This window comes from Peromyscus eremicus, chromosome 15, assembly GCF_949786415.1.
Source record: "Peromyscus eremicus chromosome 15, PerEre_H2_v1, whole genome shotgun sequence".
NCBI classification, from domain to species: Eukaryota; Metazoa; Chordata; class Mammalia; order Rodentia; family Cricetidae; genus Peromyscus; species Peromyscus eremicus.
The window spans coordinates 14,945,918-14,971,963 of NC_081431.1; the positions used below are offsets into that span (position 1 = coordinate 14,945,918).

Consider the following 26,046-nt stretch of genomic DNA (forward strand, 5'->3'; position numbering starts at 1 on the left):
ACCAAATTAAGTACCTGGTCAAATAATTCAAATAATCAATTCACAGCTCACAAGTGGCATGTGACTTTTTAAAATGGAGGTAGTTTAGTGGACCTACATTTTATCATAACTGGAAGAGATGGTTAAGTGCTTGGAAACTGCTGGAGCGATGAGATCAAAGCATTTACTCTCAAAAACAAAACAAAACAGACACCCAACTCAGCAAGAAAGTTAAGGATTGCAGGTAAATATAATAAGATAAAAGTCAACAGGAGCTAGAGATAGCTGAGCAGTTAAAAGAGCATTGGCCGCTCTTCCAGAGGACCTGGGTTCAATTTCCCGGCATCCACATGGTAACTCAGCTGTCTGTAACTCCAGTTCCAGGGTGTCCCATGCCTCTTCTGGCCTTTGCATGAACTAGGCGTGAACATGGTGCACAGGCATACATATCTAGGCAAAATACCCATACACATGAATAAATAAATTAAAGAAGTCTAACACTAGCTGGGTATGGTATTACACATCTATAATCTCAGTACTCAGAGGGCAGAAGGAGGAGGACTAAGAATTCAAGGCAGCATGGGTTATATAGCAAGTCTGAGGCCAGCCTGGGCCACATAGCAACATCCTAATGTCTAATACCAATTCATACACATTTTAAAAAGTTGATGAATAGAAATGAATTAAGATTTTCTCTACCCCTAATAGATATACTGGCATACATTTTTAGGTTGCATGGAAAAAAAGCGTGGGAATGAAACAAAGACAGCCTGGGTTGCTGAAGCGTCACATTCTGATCTTCAGTGGACAACTGGCAGCCATCTGGAAGCAGCTGCTTCTCTTCTTCCCTAAGATGAGTGGTTAAACTCTGAAATATGGCCTCCAAAACAGGCTACCATCACAACAGCTCCCCTTAACTGTCGTTCTTAGGCTTGACTTCAGGGTACACCACACAGCATGGGGACCAAGAGAATCGTCTCACTTAGTCTCTCCAAATTCAAAAACAAAAAACAAAAAAACAAAAAACCAACAAGCCCTGGTACCCTGTACCCAGTGTGGTCTTATGCTCTGTAATCATCCATCCCAATTAGAGGCTACACACCCCAGGAACCATTATAAAATAGACTACCTCCCCACATCACAGCAAAGGCCACACAGGGCAGCTTTGGAAAGTAACTTTATAACCTGGTCATCTGCAGGATGAAAAGCCAACACTTCTCGTCAAGTCTGGACAATTTAAAATCCATTATAACTCATAGAGAAAGCGAGCTAATCAGAAAGAGTTTGGTATTTTTCAACTAGATAAACAGAAAAGATCATCTAAGGCATTTCTCCTTATTCTGTCAAAATGAAAAAAGACAGCTAAATGCTTCAGGGAACTGTATTAACAGAAACATCAACAAGTTACAGATAAACATTTTAATTGATTAAATATATTACTTTCAAGATCTTTTTGAAATCATACTTGTACGGTACTAATCAACAGCCAAAGGCGATATAAAAAAGTTTAGAACAAACTGTTCAGGTCTGAGCACGTGAAGAGACTGTTATGTAGAGTGACATACACCGCTCCCAAGAACAATATTTTTAGAAGATAATTTCTTAACATGTGCAAGGACAAAACTGTAATCAAAGGCTGAAAGAAATATATATTAGTGCCTGCTTTTTAAAAGTTTATTTTACATTTTAAATACAGTATTTTTTCTCATTAAAAAAAATCCTAACTCTGTGGTTTCTATATATACAGAAGAGCTGCAGGGCAGCCTAACGAATATTCTGGATGTAACAGCATAGACATTCGACTACTTCTGAATCAAAATTCAAAAACACAGATTAAGCACTGGTTAGGAGAAAACAATCCAGTTTCTTAACAACCAAGAGAACAAAGTTAAATACCTATAAAACCAGGTATTAAAAACAGAAGAAATGCAGCATGTGAAAACCTCAAACAGCCTTGTGTAGTGAACTGTGCACACTGCAGCCAGCCAATGGGATCCCTGTGGAAGTGGTCTGTGGTGTCAAATGGAAGTCCTGGTTTCAGTGACAAAGTAACAAGGTGTGCACTGTCACTATCTTTCTACATCTCCCTCCCTCTGGATACTTAACCACTCACACAAATTTAAAATAGTAAATGTGGATTTGTTTTCATAAGAAAACCAAAGATGTACCTTTTCCCACCAGTAGGTCGTAATACAGATTAAAGCTGTAACATTTAAGCACGGGCCTATGCATTTCCAATTTTCTCTAGTATGTCTTTCCAAACTGGATCGTGGAGTTTGTGCCCTAATAACACACAGAAAGAAATTTGGACTGTCCCTGGCAGTGATTTTCTATTAGTGCAATGGTACTCCTCAAATGCTCAATTACATTAAAGTGATTTTGCATATTTTAATTCAGTAGGTGCCAATTTGAGTTCATAAAACTCCTGGCTGTATGTTTTTTACAGAAAATAATTTCAATTTGAGATGTTTTACAAAGCTATATCGAAACGAAATCAACTAGTTTTGTTAGCAGTAGTGTGAATGGCAAGTGGAAGAAAAGGCCTGAGAGCTGAGGACCCGGCAGGAAGGATGCTGAGGTGTTCTATGTATCTTGACATGTCAATTATCTACTGAGTTTGAACATTCTAAGTTTAAGATTCTCTCAGAAAATAATTCTTTGTAACATAACTAACTAAACAGCTGTGTCCAAAGCAAAAACCACCTGGGTCACTCAGGTAAGACCAAGTTGAGGCCATTTCTGTTTCTACTATAATCCGTGAAGTCTTGAGTTTTTAAGTTTCAAACTGTTGAGCTTCATTCAGTCAGAGCTGATGTCGACTACAAGAGAAGCATTCTCAATTAGAGCTGTAACAGCGGGCTCTAGTAGAACACACGGAGCAGACAGCAATGGACTAACCACCAGCCAGGTCGGGTCAACGCTGGGACGTTTATTTTGGAGACTGAATATTTAACATGTAGCTCACGTAACTCCAGTATCCACTAGTGGCTCTGCTGGTCAGCACCCAAGGGCTAGATGAGTCTTCAGAATTGCTTTTAACCTCAGAGCATCAATGCTAAGAGTCTCAGGAAATCCTGGTTCCCAGCAAGAGTTCATAAACCATCAGAACAAAATCAAGAAGGTAAACACTGACTCCAATGCGCCACAAAAGTCAAAAGAAATTAAATGTCATCTTCTGCCCAACCTTGGACTCCAGGCTCTGTGACATGGGCTTTATCTAGTGTAATAGACTCTGTAGTAGACTGACTTGGACCTCCACAAAGAGTAGGAGTTGTCAAACTTGAGGAGGTAGACTCCCCTCCCTGGATACTGGTGGCTGCCCGCATACACTTCCTCATGGCAGTCCCGCCGGTACACTGGCACAATCTCATCCAGCAGAGGCTTGTTGGCATTCTTTTTGGCTTTCTCTTCAGAAGTGACATTTTCTAGGAGGAAGTGACAAAAGGACAGACACAGGTCAAATGACAGACCCAGGAGAGCCACCTTATTCACCAAGTAATGAAACTACACTCTCCGTAGTGGAGTGACTTGTTAGAATTCTCTTAGTCTCCAACTCTGCACCGCAGGCATGTGTTAGTCATTCATTTCAATGCCCAACCTCCACTACACACAGCTGCTGGACTCTGGGAGCCCAGGGACAAACATCGAGTGGTGGGAACAACCAGTGCCCCAGCCCTCTGGGTTACTACTGCTCACATTTCCCAGCCTTCTTTTGCCCACTCCATATCCATCCAATTCCTAACTTCTTCTTCTATAAAACAATCTTGCTCATGCAACACAAAGAAAATGCTGTGCTGATCTCTTCCACAATGAGGCCACCTTCATTTAGAAATGGTGGAGGGGAGCCACGGCAGACTATTGTTTCTGTATATCCTAATATAAAAACCACAGTAGAGAGGTATTCAGAGACAGCCACAAATGTAGCACAAATTGTTAGAAGGTCTTATTAATAAAAACAAACCCGAAGCCAGGTATTGGGGTCAATGCTGGAAGATCAGAGAAACAGAACCAGCCACAGCTACCTCACCTCACCAGTTCCTCAGCTGATCTTGTTTCCTCAAACTGGAAGCCTCTGAGTCCTCATCTGAATGATCTCAGCTGAACTGCTGCTCAAAAGCCTAAAAGCTTAACAGCTTAGTTCAGGGGTTTTCACGCCTTATATACTTTTCTGCTTCCTACCATCACTTCCTGGGATTAAAGGTGTGTGTCACCATGCCTGGCTGTTTCCAGTGTGGACTTGAACTCACAGAGATCCAGATGGATCTCTGCCTCTGGAATGCTAGGATTAAAGGCGTGTGTGCCACCATTATCTGGCCTCTATGTCTATCTAGCAGCTGTTCTGTTCTCTGACCCTAGATAAGTTTATTAAGGTGCACAATATATCGGGGAACACAATATCACCACATTTCCACTAAGCCTATTTAACACAGAGATGATACAAGTGGATAAAAAAAATCAGCTCTGATCACAGACTGTCACTGTTAATAGTTTCTGGAATACAATGATATCAAGTCAGGGAAGAAACACTTCTAGAAACTCGTAAGAATGAGATAATTATGCCAAATTGCCTCAGTCTAAGATATTAAATATGAACAACCTCAAGGAAAATAGGTCAAGGGCACTTCAGTATAGAAGATAAAAGACTTTTAGGTTTCTAACATGGCAGAGTGAATCCTGGCAACATCTACTAATTGTATGTGATGGTCACAGCCAGGAATTTTAAAAGTGTGAAAAGCTCTCAAGAGGAATTTAAGGAAATAGGACCAATTATATATCATGCAGCACCTCAGAAAAACTAAAAAAAAAAATGAATAAATACAGACAGATTTACCAGCACTATTATCAATAATGGTTCATTAAGATAAATACATTGGGGCTGGAGAGATGGTTTAGCTGTTAAGAGCATTGGCTGTTCTTCCAAAGGTCTTGAGTTCAATTCCCAGAAACCACATGGTAGCTCACAACCATCTATAATGGGATCCAATTTCCTCTTCTGGTGTGCAGATATACACGCAGACAAGGTACTCATGCACATTAAACACATGAATAAATAAACGTTTAAAAAAAAAGAAAATACAATGTACAATTTAAGAAGTTAAAAATGCCAGGCAGTGGTGGTGTACACCTTTAATCCCAGCACTCAGGAGACAGAGGCATGTGGATCTCTGTGAGTTTTGAGACCAACCTGGTCTATAGGGTGAGTTCCAAGACAGCCAGAGGTGTTACATAGAGAAACCTTGTCTTGAAGAAACCAAACCAAACCAAACAAAACCCACAAAAACCCAACAACAAAACCAGGAGAAACTAGGAGAAAGGCATATGCTAATACTGTGTCATCTTTAAAAGTTTTCTGTGAGCTGGGCGGTGGTGGCGCACGCCTTTGATCCCAGCACTCGGGAGGCAAAGGCAGGCGGATCTCTGTGAGTTTGAGGCCAGCCTGGTCTTTGGAGTGAGTTCCAGGACAGGCTCCAAAACTACACAGAGAAACCCTGTCTCAAAACGCCCCCCCCCCAAAAGTTTTCTGTGAATGTAAAATGATACTCTTTTAAAAACGGTAGGAGATCCAGACGTAGTGGCTCACGCCTGTGGTCCAGCACAGGGGAAACTGAGGCAGGCCTGGTCTACAAAGTGAGTTCCAGGAATGGTATATGGGTAGGCAATACCACTGTCCCTTTGAGGACACACAGGAGAGCTAAGGTCAAGGACCTCAGCTGTCTTTTACCAGCTCTTTTCTTATAACCTTAAAATTTCCTTTATTTCAATTTTCAAATAAATTCCTTGTTACAAGAATTCTTACATGCTCTTTCCAATGTTTTCAAAATGGGGCATGGTGGCATTCCACTGCTAGTTTCAGCTATTAAGAATGCTGAGGTAGAGGACTGGTTGAGTCTACCAGTTCAAGAACAGCTTGGGCAACAAAGCAAGATCTTGTCTCAAAAACAAACAAAATATACTTCAACAAATCTCAAAGTGATTTCCTATATTTAGCTTGTCAATACACAAGGCTATAAGTAAAACAACACCCAGAAAGTAGTAAAATAACACACTGCCAATCAGACTGTCCTGGCACTTAGAGAAATTCATGCTCAGGGCCTTCTTTGTGAGAGACTGGCCTTTCTCAGAGCTTTTCCAGCCAACATCCCACTACTGAACAGAGTATTCCTGTCCATGAAGTGTTCAGCAGGAACTCTAAAGTGACAAAGACATCACACACACACAACTCAGTAGCTACTGAATATGGACCAAAGCCTTACCTTCCTCCTCCTCCTCCTCGTCACTGGACTCACTGACATGCACGCTGACAGCGGCGTTGGGAGAGTCTGTCCATTCAAAGTAAACCCCAAACCCAATGTCATAACTGTCTGTCGCAAATTCCCAAAAGAGGTATGAGCCTTCTTCATGAGTGGGGACTCGAACGGTGACTACTTCTCCTCGGCGTACTGTAATCACAGAATCTGCATCCTGCCGAATCTTCTCTTTAAAGTCTTTGATCTGTGGTCTTGTCCACATGGATGGAGCTGCAATCACTGGAAGAGATTCTAAAGGCAACAGGATTTACAAAAGCTGAAGAAAAAAGGTTCGTCCCCTGCAGAGAACATCTACACAGGGCCACCTCTGTTCTGACACCAATGGCAAATAGCTCAGACCAAGGACGGAGGGGAATAGAAACGCCCCTCAGGTTATAAGATCCAAGAAGGTCCCAGGTACTGAGAGGTCATCATATCCCTTCAATAAAATGGAATCCACAATCTTACAGGCGATTTTTCCTAACACTCTGCTTTCATTTCATTCTATCTGTTGAAAAGTCTTATCTCCAAGCATCCTGAGCTTCTAAGGGCTTTTCTGAAAAGAGCTAAGTAAGAGAAACAAAATCCTGGGCAATATTAGAACCACATGGAAAGGACGAATGTCTTGTTACTGAGCAATATGCATGTGTACTGTAGCACTCAGCAGGCTTTCAGTTAAGTCAGATGTACTAAGGAAAAGATTTCCTCCCATTTGCAAACCCAGGTAAGGCTGGGATGTAGTTCAACTGTGAGTGTTTACCTGGCACTCACAAATCCTGGGTTCAATCACTAGCACTACATAAACTAAGATCTAGAGTTCAAAGTCATCTTCAGCTACATGGTGAGTTTAAGGCCACCCTAAGCTGTTTCAAAACAAAACAACAGTTGTGGTGGTGCATGCCTTTAATCCCAGCACCCACTGTGGCAGCAGAGGCAGACAGATCTGATTTGGAGGCCAGCCACGGCTACACAGTGAGATCCTGTCTCAAAAAAAGGGGCCACTGAGCAGCCTCAATGGTAAAGATACTTGCCACCAAGCTTCATAGCTTGGTTATTCATCAGAATCCACATGGTAGAGGGAGAGAACAAAATTTGGCAAGTTCTCTTCTGACCTCTTTGTGTGCACACATACATAAGACTCTTGGTAAGACCAAAGAAGGTCTTTTCTGAAGCTATTCCTCTGTTACTTGCTCTAAAAAGTCAAGGAAGAGCAGAATGGGTTTCAGGAATCTTCCTTGTTCCAAGTGTGCTTACATCCAGCATGGCACTCAGAGGCTGAAGTGAAAAAACAAAACAACAAAACCACTTGAACCACCCCCCCTACATGCCTAAAATTAAAATCAGGAAAATTATACTTTAAAGAAACAAATGGTTACAGAATAATTCACAAAAACAGAAGCTGTAATTGATGACATGACAGATGTCAAAAAGTAACAAACTTCTGTCAGGGTAACAGGCATGTCCCACCACACCCAGTTTTACGTGGTGCTTCAAACTGACCCAGGGCTTTGGGAATGTTAAGCAACTATCCCTAGCCCTGATCGTCTGTCTGTGTTGGACTCTCACACACCTAAGTGCTCTCAAAACCTAGTCAGCTTGTCTCCCTGATTCCCCCTTTTCATGAGGTCTAGAGAATGGTATCTGGACAGACAAACACACACATATGCTAAACTCTACCTTTTGGTCCATTTTCCAAGGCTTCTTCTGCCACTTCTGGCTCACTTTCCTTTTCAGAACTGACAGTGTGGGTTTTGGCCTGCCCATTAACTGACACCATGTCACTCGCTCCAGCTGCATTCACCTTTGATGATGTAGGCAAGGAAGCCCCGGCCACTACCACTTCCTGCTGCTTCTGTAATGCTGCCTACAAATTGAGAAGAAGTGAAGATGCTCTCGTCAGAAAGGCTAACGTTTACCTAGGAGTGAAGTCTGACGGCATGCATTGGCTCTACACTAAAGCATTCTAAGAAACTTGATCAACGTTTGCCAGTTTTTATCATTTCTGTAATAAATATTACTATAATACCAACTGATAGCTAAACATGATTAAACTATCAATCTCAGATAAAATTACTAAAGGCAAAATTAAGTATAATAACATGCCGCTGCCTCCCAAGTGTTGAGATTAAGGGCATGTGCCACCATGCCCAGCAGTGATATATATTCTTAAAATTGAGTAGAAGAAAATGTTTATTTATTTATTTTTTAATAAAATTCAACTATGCCGGGCAGTGGTGGTGCACGCCTTTAATCCCAGCACTTGGGAGGCAGAGGCAGGCGGATCTCTGTGAGTTTGAGGCCAGCGTGGGCTACAGAGTGAGATCCAGGAAAGGCGCAAAGCTACACAGGGAAACCCTGTCTTGAAAAAAAAACAAAATAAAATAAAATTCAACTATATGCAGAGTCTGATGGCACATGCCATTAATCCCAGCACTCAGGAGGCAGAGTGAGACAGATCTCTGTGAGTCTGAGGCTAGCCTGGTCTCCAGAATGAGTGCCAGGTCAACAAGGGATACAAACTACAAAACTAGATATGCTAAGTATGCTTGTACCCAGCACACCACTCAGAGGCCGAGGGGGGGGGAGGGAAGGCGACAACAACAAAACACTTGAACCCCCTCACTCTCACCTTCAACTGCTGAAAATTAAAATTAAGAAAATTATACTTCAGAAGATTCACAAAAACAGAAGCTGTGATTGGTGAATACAACAGTTGTCTAAAGTAACAAACCAAACCCTCATATGGACAACTAGTCTACTGTGGATAGAAATAAATACTCACAGAAAGATTATGATCACAAATTTAAAAATTTTTTTAAATTTAGGTTTTAGGGTGTTAGAGACCAAACCCAGACCCTAATATTAGCCTTGTCAGGTGCTCATCTACTGAATCATACCCTCAGGCCCTAACTAAAATTTAACAAAGCTATCAATCATACTGTAAAAAAAACCACTGGTCTAAAATCCAAGGGTCACAATAGTGAAGTTAGAGGTCAGAGTATGTCCTCATTTAACATTTTACACTGGGCTGGGTACAATGGTACACGCCCACAATCCCAGCACATGGGAGCCTGAGGAAGCAGGTCTTGAGCTTGAAGCTAGACTGATCTACATATCAAGGCAGAGAAAGAGGAAGTACAAAGAATAGAAGTTTGTGAGGTCCACTGGCATGGGCCAGTAACTCCAGACAGAAGGCTGAGACAGGAAGACTGCAGTACAAGAACAGGCTGATATACCGAATGAGTTCTATGACAACCAGGGCTATTTAGTGAGACCCTGTCTCAAAGTATATAGAGGGCTGGGAATATAGCTTTCAGTGCTATAGCACTTGCCTAGCACCTGGCTTTTTAAACTGTGTTACAAATCCACAACTGAATGTTGGGGGGCGTCCACAAAAAATCTGGCAACAGTACAAGGTTTCCGAATGCACAGGACTACAAATTCATTCAAAATCAAGTATAATAAATCTGAGGTGTTTCCAGCAGTGCTCAACTCTGCTGCATCAAGGTAACTTCCACACTGCCTTGGTTCTCAACATAAAACACAGGCACTTTGCCCATGGCTGTCATGACATACAATACCAATGAAAGCTGCCTGATACACCTTGGCTCAAACTCAAGATTATTTTATGTTATAAATTACAGTTTATTGCACATAAAGTTTTCTGTACTTAAATAAAAACAAAGACATAATACTTCCTGCTGTCATTCCTCAGCATGTATACTATCACACTAGTATGTATTTAGATTGTAAGAGCTGGAGAGATGGTCTGGTGGCTAATAGCACTGACTACTCTTACAAAAGACTCAGGTTCAGTTCCCAGCATTCACATGGTGGCTCACAACCGTCCACAACTTAGTTCCAGGGTTCTGATGACCTCTTCTGGTGTATGCAAGAACCAGGCACGTACACATGCACAGATACATTCAGGTAAAACACCCATACACATAAAATAAATAAATCTTCCAGAAAAAAAAATTTCCTGGGGGCTGGCAAGATGACCTACCATACAAGTTAGTTTTGCCAACTTGATAAAATCTAGAATCTGCTAGGAAGGAGGTCTCAATGAAACACTATTTATATTGGATTGGCCTGTGGAAATGTCTGTGAGAGGCTGTCTTTATCAATTGATGTGACCCAGTGCATTGTGGGCAGCACTACTCCCTAGGCATAGTTTCTTGAACTATGTGAGTGGGAAAACCCAGCTGAAAGTAGTATCTTTTTTTTTAACGATTAATTTATTATTTTATGTATATGGTGCTCTATATCTGCATGTACATCTGCATGCCAAAAGAGAGCAACAGATCCCATTACAGATGGTTGTGAGCCACCAAGTGGTTGCTGGGAATTAAACTCAAGACCTCTGGAACAGCAGCCAATGCTCTTAACCACTGAGCCATCTCTCGGGCCTGAAGCATCTGCCCACTCACTGCTCTCTGCTGTCAACTGTAGAGGTGATGTGAACAGCTGTCTCAAGCTCCTGCCGGCCACTGTGACTTTCCCAAAGTGATGGACTCTAACCTGGAATTGTGAGCTAAAATAAACCCTTTCTCTCCTAAATTAAACCTTGTCAGGGTGTTTTATCACAACAGCAGACGTGAATCTAGGGTAACAAATAAGGGTGCTTGCTGCCAAGCTGGCTGACCTAAATTTGATCTCTGGAACCAAGCCACATGATGCAAAGAGAAAACTGGCTCCGGCAGGTTCTTCTCTGTCCCCTTTATACACACAGATAAAATAAGGAACATTTTAAAAAATGTCCTGAGTCAAAATGGTAGAGTTAGCTGGGTGTGGTGGTGCACGCCTTTAATCCCAGCACTCAGGAGGCAGAGGCAGGTGCATCTCTGTGAGTTCAAGGCCAGCCTGGTCTACAAAGTGAGTTCTAGGATGGCTAGGGCTACACAGAGAAACCCTGTCTCAAAAAAACAAAAACAAACAATAAAAGAGGGAGAGTTAAAAACACCTTTACCTAAAGGACACCTATGTGAGGGTATTTCCACATCAAGACGGAAGCAGCTATCAATGCTACTTTAAAACAAGTTCCAGGCCAGCCAGAGATGCTGCACAGAGAAACCCTGTCTTGAAAAACATAAGCAGCAACAAAAACCTATTAAGTCAGCATGACATGCTGGTGCACACCTTTAATCCCAGGACTGGGGAAGCAGAGTAGGTAGATTTCTGAGTTCCGGGCCAGCCTGGTCTACAGAGTGAGTTCAAGAAGAGCTGGGGCTATGCAGAGAAACACTATCTCAAAAACAAAACAAAACAAAACAAAAACCCTATTAAGTAATTTTTGTCTTTAAAAAAAAAAAAGGTGTGAGCCGGGCGGTGATGGCGCACGCCTTTAATCCCAGCACTCGGGAGGCAGAGGCAGGCGGATCTCTGAGTTCGAGGCCAGCCTGGGCTACCAAGTGAGTCCCGGGAAAGGTGCAAAGCTACAGAGAGACCCTGTCTCAAAAAACAAAAAACAAAAAACAAAGGCGTATTTCATTTTTAACTGTATGTATGTACAGGTAGTATGGATGCCTGCAGAGGTCCGAGATAGGGTGTTGGATCCCCTGGATCTGGAGTTACAGGCAGTTTGTGAACCTCCTGATCTAGGAACTGGGAACTACAAAATCAGTACATGCTGTCATCCAGTGAGCCATTTCTCTAGCCCCTATTAACTTCTGGAGGACTTAAATGTGAATCACAAATCCACGCAGAAAGATGTACAAACAGTGACAGCCCGTGCATGCAGTCGGGCACTCACTCCCCAACACAATGTGCTGACCTAAGCCTGGAAGGAAGCCCAGTACTCCAGAGGGGGGGCAGGAAGATAAGATGTTCAGTGTCAGTCTTGGATGCACAGTAAAACTGGGGCAAGCCTAGGCTACATGAGACCCAATTTCAACTAGAGGTGTGCAAATCATAATTATACAGCTTAATCCATTTTCATATATCAAACATATCTATGTAACCATCACCTAGAACAAGAAATTATTTATACCCCAGAATCCTCTCTAGTTCCTTCCTCTAGACACCGTCTCTAACACTGTTTTCACATTTAATAGCTGTAGATATACTTTATCTACTTTTAAACCATATATAAATCATTGTATAATATGTGCTGTAAGAAAAAATTAGTCTACCTTTTCCTTAAAAAAAAAAGGGGGGGGAATGACTGGGGGATGGCTCACACCTTTAATCCCAGCCCTCTGGAGGCAGAGATAGGTGATCTCTGTGAGTTCGAGGTCAGCCTGATATATAGAACTAGTTCCAGGACAGCCAGGGCTACACAAAGAAACCTTGTCTCAAAAAAACAAAACAAAAAAAATTTTTTTTCATTAAATAAAAAGGCAGGGTCCCACTATGCAACCTTGGCTGGCCTGAAACTCAGAGACCCACCTGCCTTTGCCTCTTGAGTGCTGGGTTTAAAGACAGGTATCACCACGTCTGGCCCTTCAATACTAATTTTGTAAGGCCTATCTATAAGGGTCACAAATAACTGTATTTTGTTATTATTGCTATGGGATATTGCACTGTGAAAATGTAAAATTTATCTATACAACTAGTCACTGGCATTTGGGAATGTATGTGGGGAGCAGATAAAGTCCTGAATGACTGTGGTGCTGATTTTGCTGTGTGCAGTAAGTGCAGTGACTTTCTACACTGCTGCTGGAGTGTCTCCATCTGAGTGCATAGCACTCAATCCCAGCTTAACGTTACTTATGTGGGTCACTTCTTCATTCCCATAGCCCTAGTCAGGTCAAGGCCAGAGCAATGCAGTTGACAGCATAAGTACTTTTTAAACACTTGGCCTCTGCCAGGAGGCCAAGGACTGATACTACTCTTTTAACAAAAGCATAAAATCGTAAGTAAGTATGTTTACGGGATTACCAAGAGAGACATGTATGCTGGCCTATCTGTACATATAATCATATAAGAAATCATTTCTAAAGGAAAAACACCTCTCTTTGCTGCTATATAAAACATGGTTATCGGGGCTGGAGAGATGGCTCAGAGGTTAAGAGCACTGAATGTTCTTCCAGAGGTCCTGAGTTCAATTCCCAGCAACCACATGGTGGCTCACAACCATCTGTAATGAGATCTGGCGCCCTCTTCTGTATACATAATGAATAAATAAATCTTTAAAAAAAAATGGTTATCTTTTCATGTGTGTGTTTTTCAAGACAGAGTTTCTCTGTGTATCCCTAGTTGTCTTGGAACTCGCTCGTTGATCAGGCTGGCCTCAAACTCAAGGAAATCCACTTGCCTCTGCCGCCTGAGTGTTGGGATTAAAGGTGTGTGACATAATCACCCAGCCAAAACACAAGATTTTATTATTTATTTTTATTTTTTATTTTTCCAAGACAGGGTTTCTCCGTGTTTTGGTGCCTGTCCCGGATCTCCCTCTATAGACCAGGCTGGCCTTGAACTCACAAGAGATTCGTCTGGCTCTGCCTCCCGTGTGCTGGAATTAAAGGCATGCACCACCACTGCCCAACACAGGATATACTCTTAAGGCTTAGATTCTAAATCACTTGCAAGGTTTAAAAAAAAAAAGCACCAACTATTAGAAAAATACATACAACCAAAACAAGTCAGTACATTCAAAACAATACAGGATGGTGGAGGAGGAGAAGGCATTCTTGGAGCTAATCATTTCTTAAAACTCTACAGTAAAATCAATAAACTCCCTTCTCTGGATCCCAAGGCCCAGTTCTAATATACAGCAGGCTGCAATTATTTATGTAGCGCTCCGCCCCCATCTATCTATCTGTCTGTCTGTCTGTCTATCCATACACACACACACACACACACACACACACACACACACACACACACACACGCTTTGAGAGAAGTGTTCAAAAGGACAGGAAGATCTAGGTTTGATAGCGCATGCTACTTTGTAATTCCAGCACCTGGGAGTTAAGGTTTGAGTTTCAGCCTCAGCTACACAAAATCCTGCCTTGAAAACAAAAGCAGAAAGGTAGAGCAACAACACAGCAGAGCAGACGCCAGCAGAGCAGTTCACAAAGGCTAATCCTTTAGAGTAGTGAAGTTCCTTCTTTCTTCCTCTTACGTAAAATTCACTAGTAACTTAGAAAAAGAACTTGAGTGGTAACGAAACTGTAAGGCTGAATTCTCAGGCAGCCTACTGTACCAGTCTATTCCCAGACGCAACCAATTAGAGTTTGATCATACTAATTCTGAGACTTCTAATTCCATTTCTTGGGTTTATCCTACCAGAATGACTTCTTCCTCATAAAGTGATAGCAGTCTATGAACATGAAGTATATAACAGCAATCTTATTATCTCACTGCCTATTAACTAACCAAGAGTGGGGGCGGGTGGTAAAATACTAAAGCAGAAACAGGCTATAGACAGTTGCAAAGCATCTCTAAAAATGATGTCATTAAACTGTGGTTTAGTATCTTTCTGATCCTCTTATGGGTTATATAGAACCTATAGGCTTTTTAACATCTCACTGATTTCTAAAACTAGGGGGAAGAAGTTATTTCATTTAAAAATGTTCTACCTTTCTAAAAAATATTTATTATTATATAATGAATAATGTGTGTATGCTGATTTTGTTTGTCAAAGTCTCACAGCCCAATATGGTAAACATTTATAAATCAATTAATTGACCTTTCTATACCCCTCCTCCACCTCTCTCCCTTTTCCACTTGGAGACAGGGTCCTTCTTAAGCTGCCCAGACTAGTCTGAACTCTCAGCCACCTGGGGAGTTGGTATTACAGGTTTATACCACCAGGCCTAGCTATTATCTTCTCTTCCCTTTATAGTCCTGTGAGGTCAGGAACCTTGATCTTGTGTCTCAGTTTCACAGAACTTGAGAAAAAGCAGGTAATCACAGCAATAGTAGCATGTCAGAAAATCAAATGATAATGACAGAATCAGGACAGAATCCAAGTACCATGTCTTTCACTTAAACCACTTTCTATATTTTTGGTTGTGAGCCATCTCTCCAGAACAAACTATCTAAATGCTGAAGCAAATATTTAGGAATAGGATGCTAGAGAAGGAGTATATGCTGTCATGAGTTACATGGATCCGGCCCAGCTTTGAGGAACCAGCCTATGGCCTCATGGGAGGGAGGGGAGTCTATCCCTTTAAAGCTGTCTGACCCTCACACTGCATGCTCTGCCTGAGGGATGTTCTTACACTAAGGCTAGCTACCCAGTCCTCATAATTACCGGGGCACTACTAATCCATACCAGACTCACTGTTAGGACGCTAGATTTATACAACTCCCACACAACAATATACACATAAAAATCTTTATAATAGAAAGGTACATCCTCCGAGGTTCAAGAGCCTGTATTTTCTCTTGTAACTGCTTGTACAATGCTAATATAATAGACTGCCTAAAAGATCAGCTAAAGAGTTACTTTATACCTTAGAGGCTAGCTGATGCAAAATTCATCCGCAACTGTTAGGAAAGAAACTGGGTTCCATGGAAACACAACACCTTCTCTAAAGCTGCTGTCATACCTGTTGCTGTGCAAGCTGAACTTGATACAACTGTTGCATGTACTGCTGATAGTGCTGCTCCTGCAGCTGGCGGATGAGAATCTGCTGCTGTTCGTAGTTCCCTGGATACTGCTGGGCTGCGTACTGCTGGAATTGCACGGCAGTCTGCGAGTTTAAAGCTGCCATTATCTGCTGCCTAAAAACATTAATAAATATATGCCAGTCTAACGACAGGAGACTGTTCATGACAAAAGAAAATGTCCTGTTCATTCTTACAGTTTAGAACTTAAAAATGACTAAACTAATAAAGCTGAACAAAACCATGTGTTCCAGGCCCAGAATATTTAAGGAAAAAACTGACCTCTAATTTTTTACTTAGGTTTTTCAAGAAAAGTTGGCATAGAGAATACTAAGCACATCACCACCGTCAACATCATCATTAATTAGTAACACTTACTGTGCTCTTTTGATGTGGCCCGCAATGTTTAAAGCGTTTACACTACCAACCCACTTAGTCTCTGATGACACTGTGAGGTTGTTTAGCAATTGCCCAAGATTTGACTGCAGCCAGAGTCAAGAGCCAGGACTCAAATCTAGCTGGTCTGGCTCCAGAAACCGTACCCATTCACCATGATGCTGTAAGATGATCGACTGCCATTTGGGCACAGATGGGTGTTTGACTTTGGCTATGGTTTCTCTACCTAAACAGCCCAGAATAGCACAAGGCAGGAGAACAGCTAATTGATGTTATAGGCACTTGACTTAAGGTGCCTTTATTAAGAAGTATGAAGATAATAAGAGCAGGGCATGCTGCTTGGTTTAGTGATCTCTCTCTTCCTCCCTCCCTCTCTCCATGGGGTATATTATGTATAGAGCCCAGGCTGGCCCCAACTCAGCCTCTGAAGTGCTGGGATCAAAGCTGTATACCGCTGCACCTTGTTTGGAGAACATCAGATTCTATTGAACTATTACAATTCTCTTTATTTTCTTTTAGAGAAAACTACATGTTTCAGAACTGTTATGTGATCACTTACCAAAGACTTCAAGTCTATTTATTAAGAAATAAACAGATAAATAAAGCAAAAACTTCAGAAACCGACTAATGCACAACACTGGGCCACCTTAGGTGCTCAACTCCAAATCCAAAAGAGAATGGCTTTAAAAACCTCACTCCGTAGCCGGGCGGTGGTGGCGCACGCCTTTAGTCCCAGCACTCGGGAGGCAGAGGCAGGCAGATCTTTGTGAGTTTGAGGCCAGCCTGGTCTACAGAGCGAGATCCAGGAAAGGCGCAAAGCTACACAGAGAAACCCTGTCTCGAAAAAACAAAAACAAAAACCCTCACTCCGCAGTAGAATGAGGCCATCACTTTGAGGCTAGCTACCATGGAAGGTTTTCCGAGAAACTAGCTGGAAACCGTGAGGAGAACTCATTGTACCTCAAGTGTTCCGGCTTACCTTCGCTGCCACGCCACCCCTGGATCCAGACCTCCTTTTCTGTGTTTACCTTTGTGTCTACAGCTGTCCTTTGAAAGCCAGGCCTTTCTGAGACAGCTGCTTTCAGCCTTTGCTGAGTAAAGAAACTTCAGCTCCCACGTCCTGTACTGGAGCTGGGAATGACTATCTGGTATACATGGGTTAGCCAGGCTCGAAGTCCTCACAATGTTTACCTAGCCAGCCTCTCAGATACACAAAAAAGAGATGACACAGCTCCCAGGTAAGACAGCCTTGTAAAGACGAAGAAGAGAAACCGCAGAGAGCAGTGAACAGAGAGGACTAAGAAGACCAGCGGTCTTGAGGACTTAGCGACATCCGACTCAAGACAGAGCAACTGGGCGACCTCGATCGTTGCTTCTAGTCTTCAGGTTTATAAGCTAACCCCAAATTTCTTCAGCTCAATATTCTTTGGTAAAGAACAAAAGTCACTGTTAAAAATGAAAAGGAGTAGCCAGGCGCTGGTGGTGCACACCTTTAATCCCAGCACTCGGGAGGCAGAGCCAGGCGATCTCTGTGAGTTCGAGGACAGCCTGGTCTACAGAGTGAGATCCAGGACAGCCTGGTCTACAGAGTGAGATCCAGGACAGGCACCAAAACTACACAGAGAAACCCTGTCTCGAAAAACCAAAAGGAAAGAAAAGGAGCTGACAGGGTTCTCTCTCCCAGGCACATGGTGACAGGAGCGTTCTAAGACACACAACTCACTTCTGCTGCTCCAGCCGAAGTCTCTCCTCCTCTATCCGCCTCCTCTCCTCTTCCTCCCGTCTAAGCCTCTCCTCCTCTTCCCGCTTCCGGTTCTCTTCTTCCTTCTGCAGACGCTCCCGCTCTTCCTCTTCCCGCTGCCTTCGCTCCTCCTCCGCCTTTCTACAAGGTACAGAGCAAAGAGAATGAACTCTGCAGTCAATCTTCTTTTACACATAAACTTCCATATAGTAGAAACTTAAAATACGGAGTCAATCTCACAACATACATGAGTATATCAAGAATAATTATTAGATGGGTGCTTTCATAGTCTTTAATGACAAAATAAATAAAAGTAAGCAAAAATCAAAAAAGGCAACTTTCAAAGATATTACATCTGATTCAACAACGTACTATAATATATAAATCAACTCTACGTTATTTCATTTTCATTAAGTATCAAGTCTTACTCTGGCATGGTGGCTCTCAGCACTGGGGAGGCAGAGGCAAGCACATCTCTGTGTTCTAAGCTAACCAGAGATACATAGTAAAATCCCTTTAAAAATGGGATTGGGGGAAAAAAAAAATGGGATTGGGCCGTGCGTGGTGCCTTTAATCCTAGTGCTTGGGAGGCAGAGAAAGGCAATCTCTTGAGTTTGAACCCAGCCTGTGTACAGAGTGAGTTCTAGGACAACAAAAGCTACACACAGCTTAGAAACCCTGCTTTGAAAAAAAATAAAGAAAAATAAATAATAAACAATAAAGAGATGGGGCGGGGTGGACTAGAGAGATGGCTCTGCAGTTAGGAGCATTTACTGCTCTTTTAAGAGACCAGAATCCAGTTCCCAGCATCCACATGATGGCTCACAATCATCTTTAACTCCAGTCCCAGGTGTTCCGATGCTGTTTTCTGGCTTCTGAGGATACCGCACACACAAACACAGTGCAGGCAAAATACACATACGCATAAAAATAATAAAAAAAAAAAAAAAAAAGCAACCCGAAAACTCAAGTATTTTCATTGCAGTATAAAACATCTTTTTTTTTTTTTCTTCTTCTTCTTCTTCCGGTTTTTCGAGACAGGGTTTCTCTGTGTAGCTTTGCACCTTTTCCTGGAACTCACTTGGTAGCCCAGGCTGGCCTCGAACTCACAGAGATCCGCCTGGCTCTGCCTCCCGAGTGCTGGGATTAAAGGCGTGCGCCACCACCGCCTGGCACAGTATAAAACATCTTACTTTGACTATCTATGAAATATAATTTATGTCACTGGGTTTGTTTGTTTCAGGCAAGGTGTCATGATGTAGTCCTCCTGGCTTGGAACTTGCTATGCAGACCAGACTGGTCTTAAATTTTGAGTAATCTTCTGCCTCTGCCTTCCAAATACCAGAATTACAGAGCATGCACACTTTTATAATTCATTCATTCTCAGGCTATTTTTCTTTTAATTTTTTAGTTTACTTTTTACTTTTTATTTTATGTGTTTATTTTGTGTATTTTACTTATATGTATATCCAGGCGAACCACATGTGTGCCTGGCACTCACAGACGCCAAGAGAGGGTGGAACTGGAGTTATAGATAGTTGTCAGTCTCCTCCATATGGGTGCTGAGAATTGAACCCAGGACCTCTGGAAGAGCAGTCAATTCTCTTGACCACTGAATCATCTCTCCAGCCCCCTAAATGGTTATTTCTAACCTAGGATAAGCAGGAAATCAGAGGCCCAGCTATTTCTAAAGTATATCAATCTGAGGAACATCAGCGTTAACCTTTACTGTATTGATTTCATTACCGAAGACACTCAGACGATCAAAGTTGTTAAAAAACAAAACAAAACAACAACAACAAACCTCAAAATAGCAGGGGTAGGGGCACAAGACAGCTGTGTGCCACCACACCAAGCTAAGATCGAATTCATAACAACAGAGAATCTCAGAAACATAAACAGTGACCTCAGCAGCATCTACTCCAAATGCTAGAAATAACGAATAAGCTATCTAGGATCCAAAGCCAACACATGTCTGTGTAAACCCTCCACAGAGCACAGTTAAAAACCATAAAATGGATAGGAACACTCCAGAAGACAGAAGCAAATGGTATGTCAGACCAGAAAACAGGGAGGAAGGAGTGGATGAACTCATGGTCGAGCTTGTTCAAAAGCGTATTGCAGTGAGACAAAAGTAGCCAGGGGTGTAGTCCACAGGTGTAACCCCAGCACTCAGGAGGCCAGTCTGGGCTACACAGCAAGACTCTGCCTCGAAGGAAGAAGAAGAAGAGAATGCTGCTGTAGATGGGGGTTCACTTGAACCGGTGTAACAGAAGGAAGCAGCCCCTTTCCTTCAAACTTAGATGAAAACCTGCTCACATCAGAAGTTTTGAAAAACTGCCACAAGAAGCGGAAGTGAGGAAGAAAAGAAAGATGCCTGCTCTAGAACAAATACTCCACAAAGCAAAAGCATCAGTGTACAATGGCCCCACTACCACGCCCTGTTACATCACCTTCTTTTTTCTTCTTCTTCCTTTTCTATTCTGTGGGAAGCAACATATGCTGAAAGAAGAGGACAACACCTATTTAGAAGCTTCACAAACTCTACCATGGCATCCTCTTTGGACATGTTTCCCAGGGCTGCCCATTCTCTCCTGCAAAGAATAAAAAGAACAGTTACCTTCCCTTAGCAAAATGAGAATCTATTTAATTAAACCTACATGAAAAATATTCAACTACAATTACTAGAAGCAAAAAGTTTAGAATGTCAAGTTTCAACAAACCTATACTAATACATTAAGATGCCATAAATATTCCAAAATACAAATGCATTTTGATTATTCACACTTGTCAAAAAGCAACCTATAGTTTATTTTCTTTATATATTTTAGCTTGAACTGAACAAAAACACTCCATTTTCTGGCACAATTATGTATGTCTCAATAAGGGAGTCAATCGTATGTATTTTACAGTTTTATGTTGATGCAGTTTGGCCTACATGTTTACCTGTGCACCACTCACAGGCTTGGTGCCCTTGGAGGACAGAAGAGGGCCTCAGACACCCTGAAACTGGAAGTAGAGATGGTTTGATTCTTAACAGCTCTTAACGACTAAGCCATCTCTCCAGCCCTAGTATAGTAGTACATGTTTCAAATCTCTGTCTTCAATATTATTTAGGAAGAGTCAGATGAAACTGTACTTGTCTTATGTTCATAAGCAGGTAAATAAGCTTCTTCCATTATGAGCAAAATCAATGTCTCATTTGCTATGCTATGCTAAGAAGTTAACTATTTACACCTTAAGCAATTCACATCATGGCTCTTTCTATCATTATTAAATTTACTAAATAAGAAAACACTTGTTACCTCCTATCATTCCCCAACACATCGAAGAATCCAACCTCAGGGGAAGTGTCTGGGTTATACGGGCCCAGGAGAACCTGCTTATGCAGTGCCACAAACTTCAGTTTCTCTTCGTAAGTTGGATGAAAAGCTTTGCCATCTTTTACTGAAAGAGGAGAAAGTTAAAGAAAATAATTGGTATTGGCAAAATACACAGTTTCAGCACTGGAAAGGTATTGAAGTTTGCCATTGAGTCAATAACTGCCTGTTATGTAAAATGGAAAAAAACTTTAAAAAAATTCCTATAACAGATAAAAGCAGTATATTAACACTGTTATTTTATATACTAAATTTTAATAATCGGGGCCTAAAATAGAAATCCTTTATAGAAGATTTTTCTCTTCTTCCTCCCCCTCTTCATTTTTTTCTGTAAGTCAGGTCTTACTAATATAGCCCAAGGTGGTTTCTAGCTCTTCATGCAGCCCAAGCAGGCCTCAAACTCAGTCCTGATCCAGCCCCTAAACACTGGTATTGCAGGCATGTGCCACCACATCCAGCTTGAACTATATTTTTGTTGAACAACTATCATTATTTATGTTAAAGTTACCATAGAGAAATACATCTGTCAAACTGCATACAGGTTTGTAAACAGTATCATTTGAACATCTACACAGATATTAAAAAAATATACATTTTTAAGTGCCCCCCCCCCCAGGGTTTTTCTGTGTAGCCTTTGCTGTCTTGGAACTCTGAGTACTGGGATTTTTTTCATTTTTTCAAGACAAGGTTTCTCTGTATAGCTTTGGAACCTGTCCTGGAACTCACTTGGTAGCCCAGGCTGGCCTTGACCTCACAGGGATCCGCCTGCTTCTGCCTCCCAAGTACTGGGATTAAAGGCATGCACCACCACCTGGTTTAGATGCTTATTTTTAAGAAAGAAGACAGCCAGGCATGGTGGTGCATACTTTTAATCTCAGCTCTCAGGAGGCAGAGGTAGGTGGACCCAGTTTGAGGCCAGCCTGGTCTACAGAGTTCCAAGAGAGTCAGGGCTACACAGAGAAACCCAGTTGAGGTTTCTATAATCCCAGCTGAGACAGGAGGATCACCCTGAGTTTGAGGACAGTATAAGCTACACAGTGAGTTCAAGGCCAATCTAGACTAGAGTGAGACTGTGTCTCTGGAAAAAAATAAAATAACAAAGTAAACAAAAAAGAAAGGCAGAATTAAGTCAGTATGACAAAAAAATGACCTAACCATTACCAATATTCAAAAACAGTAATAAAACTGGGTCCTGGTAAAATGAAAAATCTTTAAATAACCCTCCCCATTATGGTAACATTCCTAATAGTTTTTTGGTTGATTGTAGTAAAAACGGACTACCAAAATTCAAAAACCCCAGCTGGCAAGATTGGCTCAGCAGATAATCTGGCAAACTGAGTTTTATCCCTAGAATCCACAGACTGGAAGGAAAGAATCGACTCCCTCAAGTTGTCCTCTGACCACATGCATGACACTGCCCTCCTCTGCATAAATATAAAATATAAAAAAATTAAGTATAAACCATGTACAAATTTCATCCATACACACAGTGGTGATCAAAATAAAATCACTGAAGAGTAAGAACATGAGTTAATGTATATGAACAGGAAGCTTAGTGAAGAAGAAATACAGAGGTTGCCAATGAACATCTAAAATGGTATTCAACTTCACTCATCAAAGAAATTGAAATTAAAACCAATACATCCCTACACATTCAGCTTTTAAAAAGCTAGACATTATCAAGAGTTGAAAAGAAGGGGCTGGGGAACTGGCTCAGCAGTTAAGAGCACTAACTGCTCTTCCAGAGGACATGGGTTCCATTTCCAGCATGCTGACTCACAACCATCTGTAACTCCAGTTCCAGGGAATCCAATGCCCTCTTCTGGTCTCGGCAGGCATCAGGCATGCATGTGGTGCAGAGATATAAATTCAGACAAAACACCCACATACATAAAAGTTAAAAAAAAAAAAAAAAAGGTTGGTGCCACCCACCTTTAATTCCAGCATTGGTGAGACAGAGGCAGGAGGATCTCTGTGAGTTCAGGGCCAGCCTAGTCTGTATAGTGAGCCAGGACAGTCGGGGCTACACATTGAGATCTTGTCTCAGAAAAAAGCAAGTGGTAAAAAAACATCACCATAAAAATATTTCATCAGTCCTAAACCCTCTCTCATACACAAGCACACATTGCACACAGTCTTTAATTATCTCTAAAGTGAAATTAGGCTTTATAACACACCTTACATGGATGCAAAGCAAAAGACCTCAAAGAGTCACACCAAGGAGATGAGTGTAGCTGGAGTTTTCCTGCCTGGCCCACAGTCAGGACAAATCTTTGTCACCCGCCAGTCCCACAGCCGCTCAGACCCAACCAAGTAAACACAGAGACTTATATTGCTTACAAATTGTATGGCCGTGGCAGGCTTCTTGCTAACTGTTCTTATATCTTAAATTAATCCATTTCTATAAATCTATACCTTGCCACGTGGCTCATGGCTTACCGGCATCTTCGCATGCTGCTTGTCATGGTGGCGGCTGGCAGTGTCTCTGACTCAGCCTTCCACTTCCCAGCTTTATTCTCCTCCTTATCCTGCCTATACTTCCTCCTGCCTGACTACTGGCCAATCAGTGTTTTATTTACTAACCAATCAGAGCAACACATTTGCCATACAGAACATCCCACAGCAGATGAGTCTCAAAATGGAGATGAGGACTAGGAGGGAGGAGATGCTTCTAGAGAATGTAGTAGCATTTACTCCCTGTACTATTTGTTATCATAGGAAGACATTGGGATGGATATAACTCTTCAGAGGAGAGGCCTCTAGAGAAGGGGCTGATGAAACTGGAGGGGAACTTCACAAAATTTCCCCGTATGTGACTGAAAAGTTTTCTAACAAGAGTAAAATTATGCAACATTTGAAACAAATACTACTTTTAGTATTTCTGTGCATGTGTGTGTTCTCTCCTACCTTTATGTAGGATATAGGTATGGAACTCAGGTCTCCAGGCACGCAGAGCAAGAACTTTTATCCACCAAGCCGTGGAGCCATTTCAATGGGCACCCAGCACTCCCCCCAAAAAAGCTTTTAAAGATTTTTTTAAAATTTTGTGTGCACACATGCATGTGTCCACGTACATATGTGCATTTGAGTGCCGGTGCCTGGAGGCCAGGGCACTGGATCCCCGAGAGCTGGAGTTACAAGCAGCTGCACGCTGCCCACTCTTGGTGGTCCTCTGCATTCTACATTCTTAATCACTGAGCCATCTTCAGCACACACACACACTCAAATACCTTCTGAAAGACAAACTGTAGGACCAGGGAGAGGGCTCAGTGCTTAAAAGCATGTGCTACTCTTCCAAAGGATCAGTTCCCAGCACCCACCACCCAGCTCATAACCACCTGTAACTCCAACTCTAGTGCTCTCTTCCAGACTCCGAGGGCAACTCTTACAATGTTATTTAATCAGTGGTGCTCATTACTGAGACGTCTGTGGATGTATGTCCATGTGCACACATATGCACATGTGGAGGCTAAAGTTAATGTTCAGTGTTTTCCTCTGTTACTCTCCACCTGATTTCTGGAGGACCAGCAAGCCCCACAGAGCCTCCTGTCTTGGCCTTCCCAGTACTGGGATTACAGGCACACGGCCAGCCCAGCTTTTACACGGATGCCAGAGATCTGAACTCGGGTACTCGCCGCGCTCGCTTGGCAAACACTTTACCAACAAAGCTACACTTCAACCCTACTTAACATCTTCTTAAAATCTGCTCAACTTAATACAAATTTTATTTGCATACAAACCACTGTGCTACATGCTAGCAATTTATTATTCTAGAGTTTATAAAGTATTGAAGTTTGATTAAAGACCTGTAATTTGTCTAATATTCAGGAAGTTCAGGAAGGAACTTTATCTTTGGCTACATAGCAAACTCAAGACCAGCCTGGACTACCTGAGACCCTCTATCAAAAGAACAAAGCAAAGCAAAATAAATAAAAACCTGTAAACTGGCACGCCTTTAATCCCAGTACTTGGGAGGCAGATCCCTGTGAATTCAGCCTGGTCTACAAAGCAAGTTCCTGGACAGAAAAGGGCTATTATACAGAGAAACCCTGTCTCGAAAAACAAAAACAAAAAATAAAAAAATTAAAAATTGAAACAAACAAACAAACAAAAACCCCAATCAACCACCCTGTAATTTGGCAAATTAGTGAACAACTGTGTCTAGAAACATCCTCAGGGCTTATAAACATATTTGTAATCCCTGTTCTTGGGAGGCCGAGGCAGAAAAATTTTGAGTTTGAAGACAGTTTGGACTATATATACAGTGAGATTCTGCTTCAAAAAAAAAAAAAAAAATAGACACACATACTTTACATATATAACTGCAAACAAGCTGTCACCCAATTACACTGAGATAAAAAAAAAATACTTAGGGTTTACAGAGACAATATGAAGGCTGAGTTTGAGGTCAGCTGGGGATATGCAGTGAATCCCAGGACAGCTTGGGCTAGAGTGATACCTTGTCTCAAAAAAACAAAAAATCAACAAACCTTTATATTATCATTTACATAAACACTAATAAGCCTAAGTGTGGTGGTTTGAATAAGTATGGCCCCATAGACTCATGTGTTTGAATGCTTGGCCTATACAGAGTGGCACTACTCTTAGGAGGTGTGGCCTTGTTGGAGGAAGTGTGTCACTGAGGGCAGGCTTTGAGGTCTCAGATGCTCAACTACACCCAGCATGGGACTCAGTTCAATTTCTGTTG

The 26,046-nt window shown here is 41.9% G+C and overlaps 1 protein-coding gene across 1 annotated transcript in view; it reads right to left on the bottom strand.

The window, feature by feature from the left end:
- Positions 1-2,888: 2,888 nt before the first annotated feature.
- Acbd3 (acyl-CoA binding domain containing 3) overlaps positions 2,889-26,046 on the bottom strand; it is a 31,723-nt gene continuing 8,565 nt past the window's right edge. The window contains exons 2-8 of the mRNA XM_059281156.1: positions 21,264-21,405; positions 20,412-20,552; positions 17,941-18,099; positions 15,764-15,938; positions 7,944-8,130; positions 6,234-6,518; positions 2,889-3,404 (exon numbers count right to left, since the gene is read on the bottom strand). Coding sequence (XP_059137139.1) covers positions 3,193-3,404; positions 6,234-6,518; positions 7,944-8,130; positions 15,764-15,938; positions 17,941-18,099; positions 20,412-20,552; positions 21,264-21,405 — 1,301 coding nt within the window. The 3' untranslated portion in view covers positions 2,889-3,192. The remainder of the gene's footprint in view (positions 3,405-6,233; positions 6,519-7,943; positions 8,131-15,763; positions 15,939-17,940; positions 18,100-20,411; positions 20,553-21,263; positions 21,406-26,046) is intronic.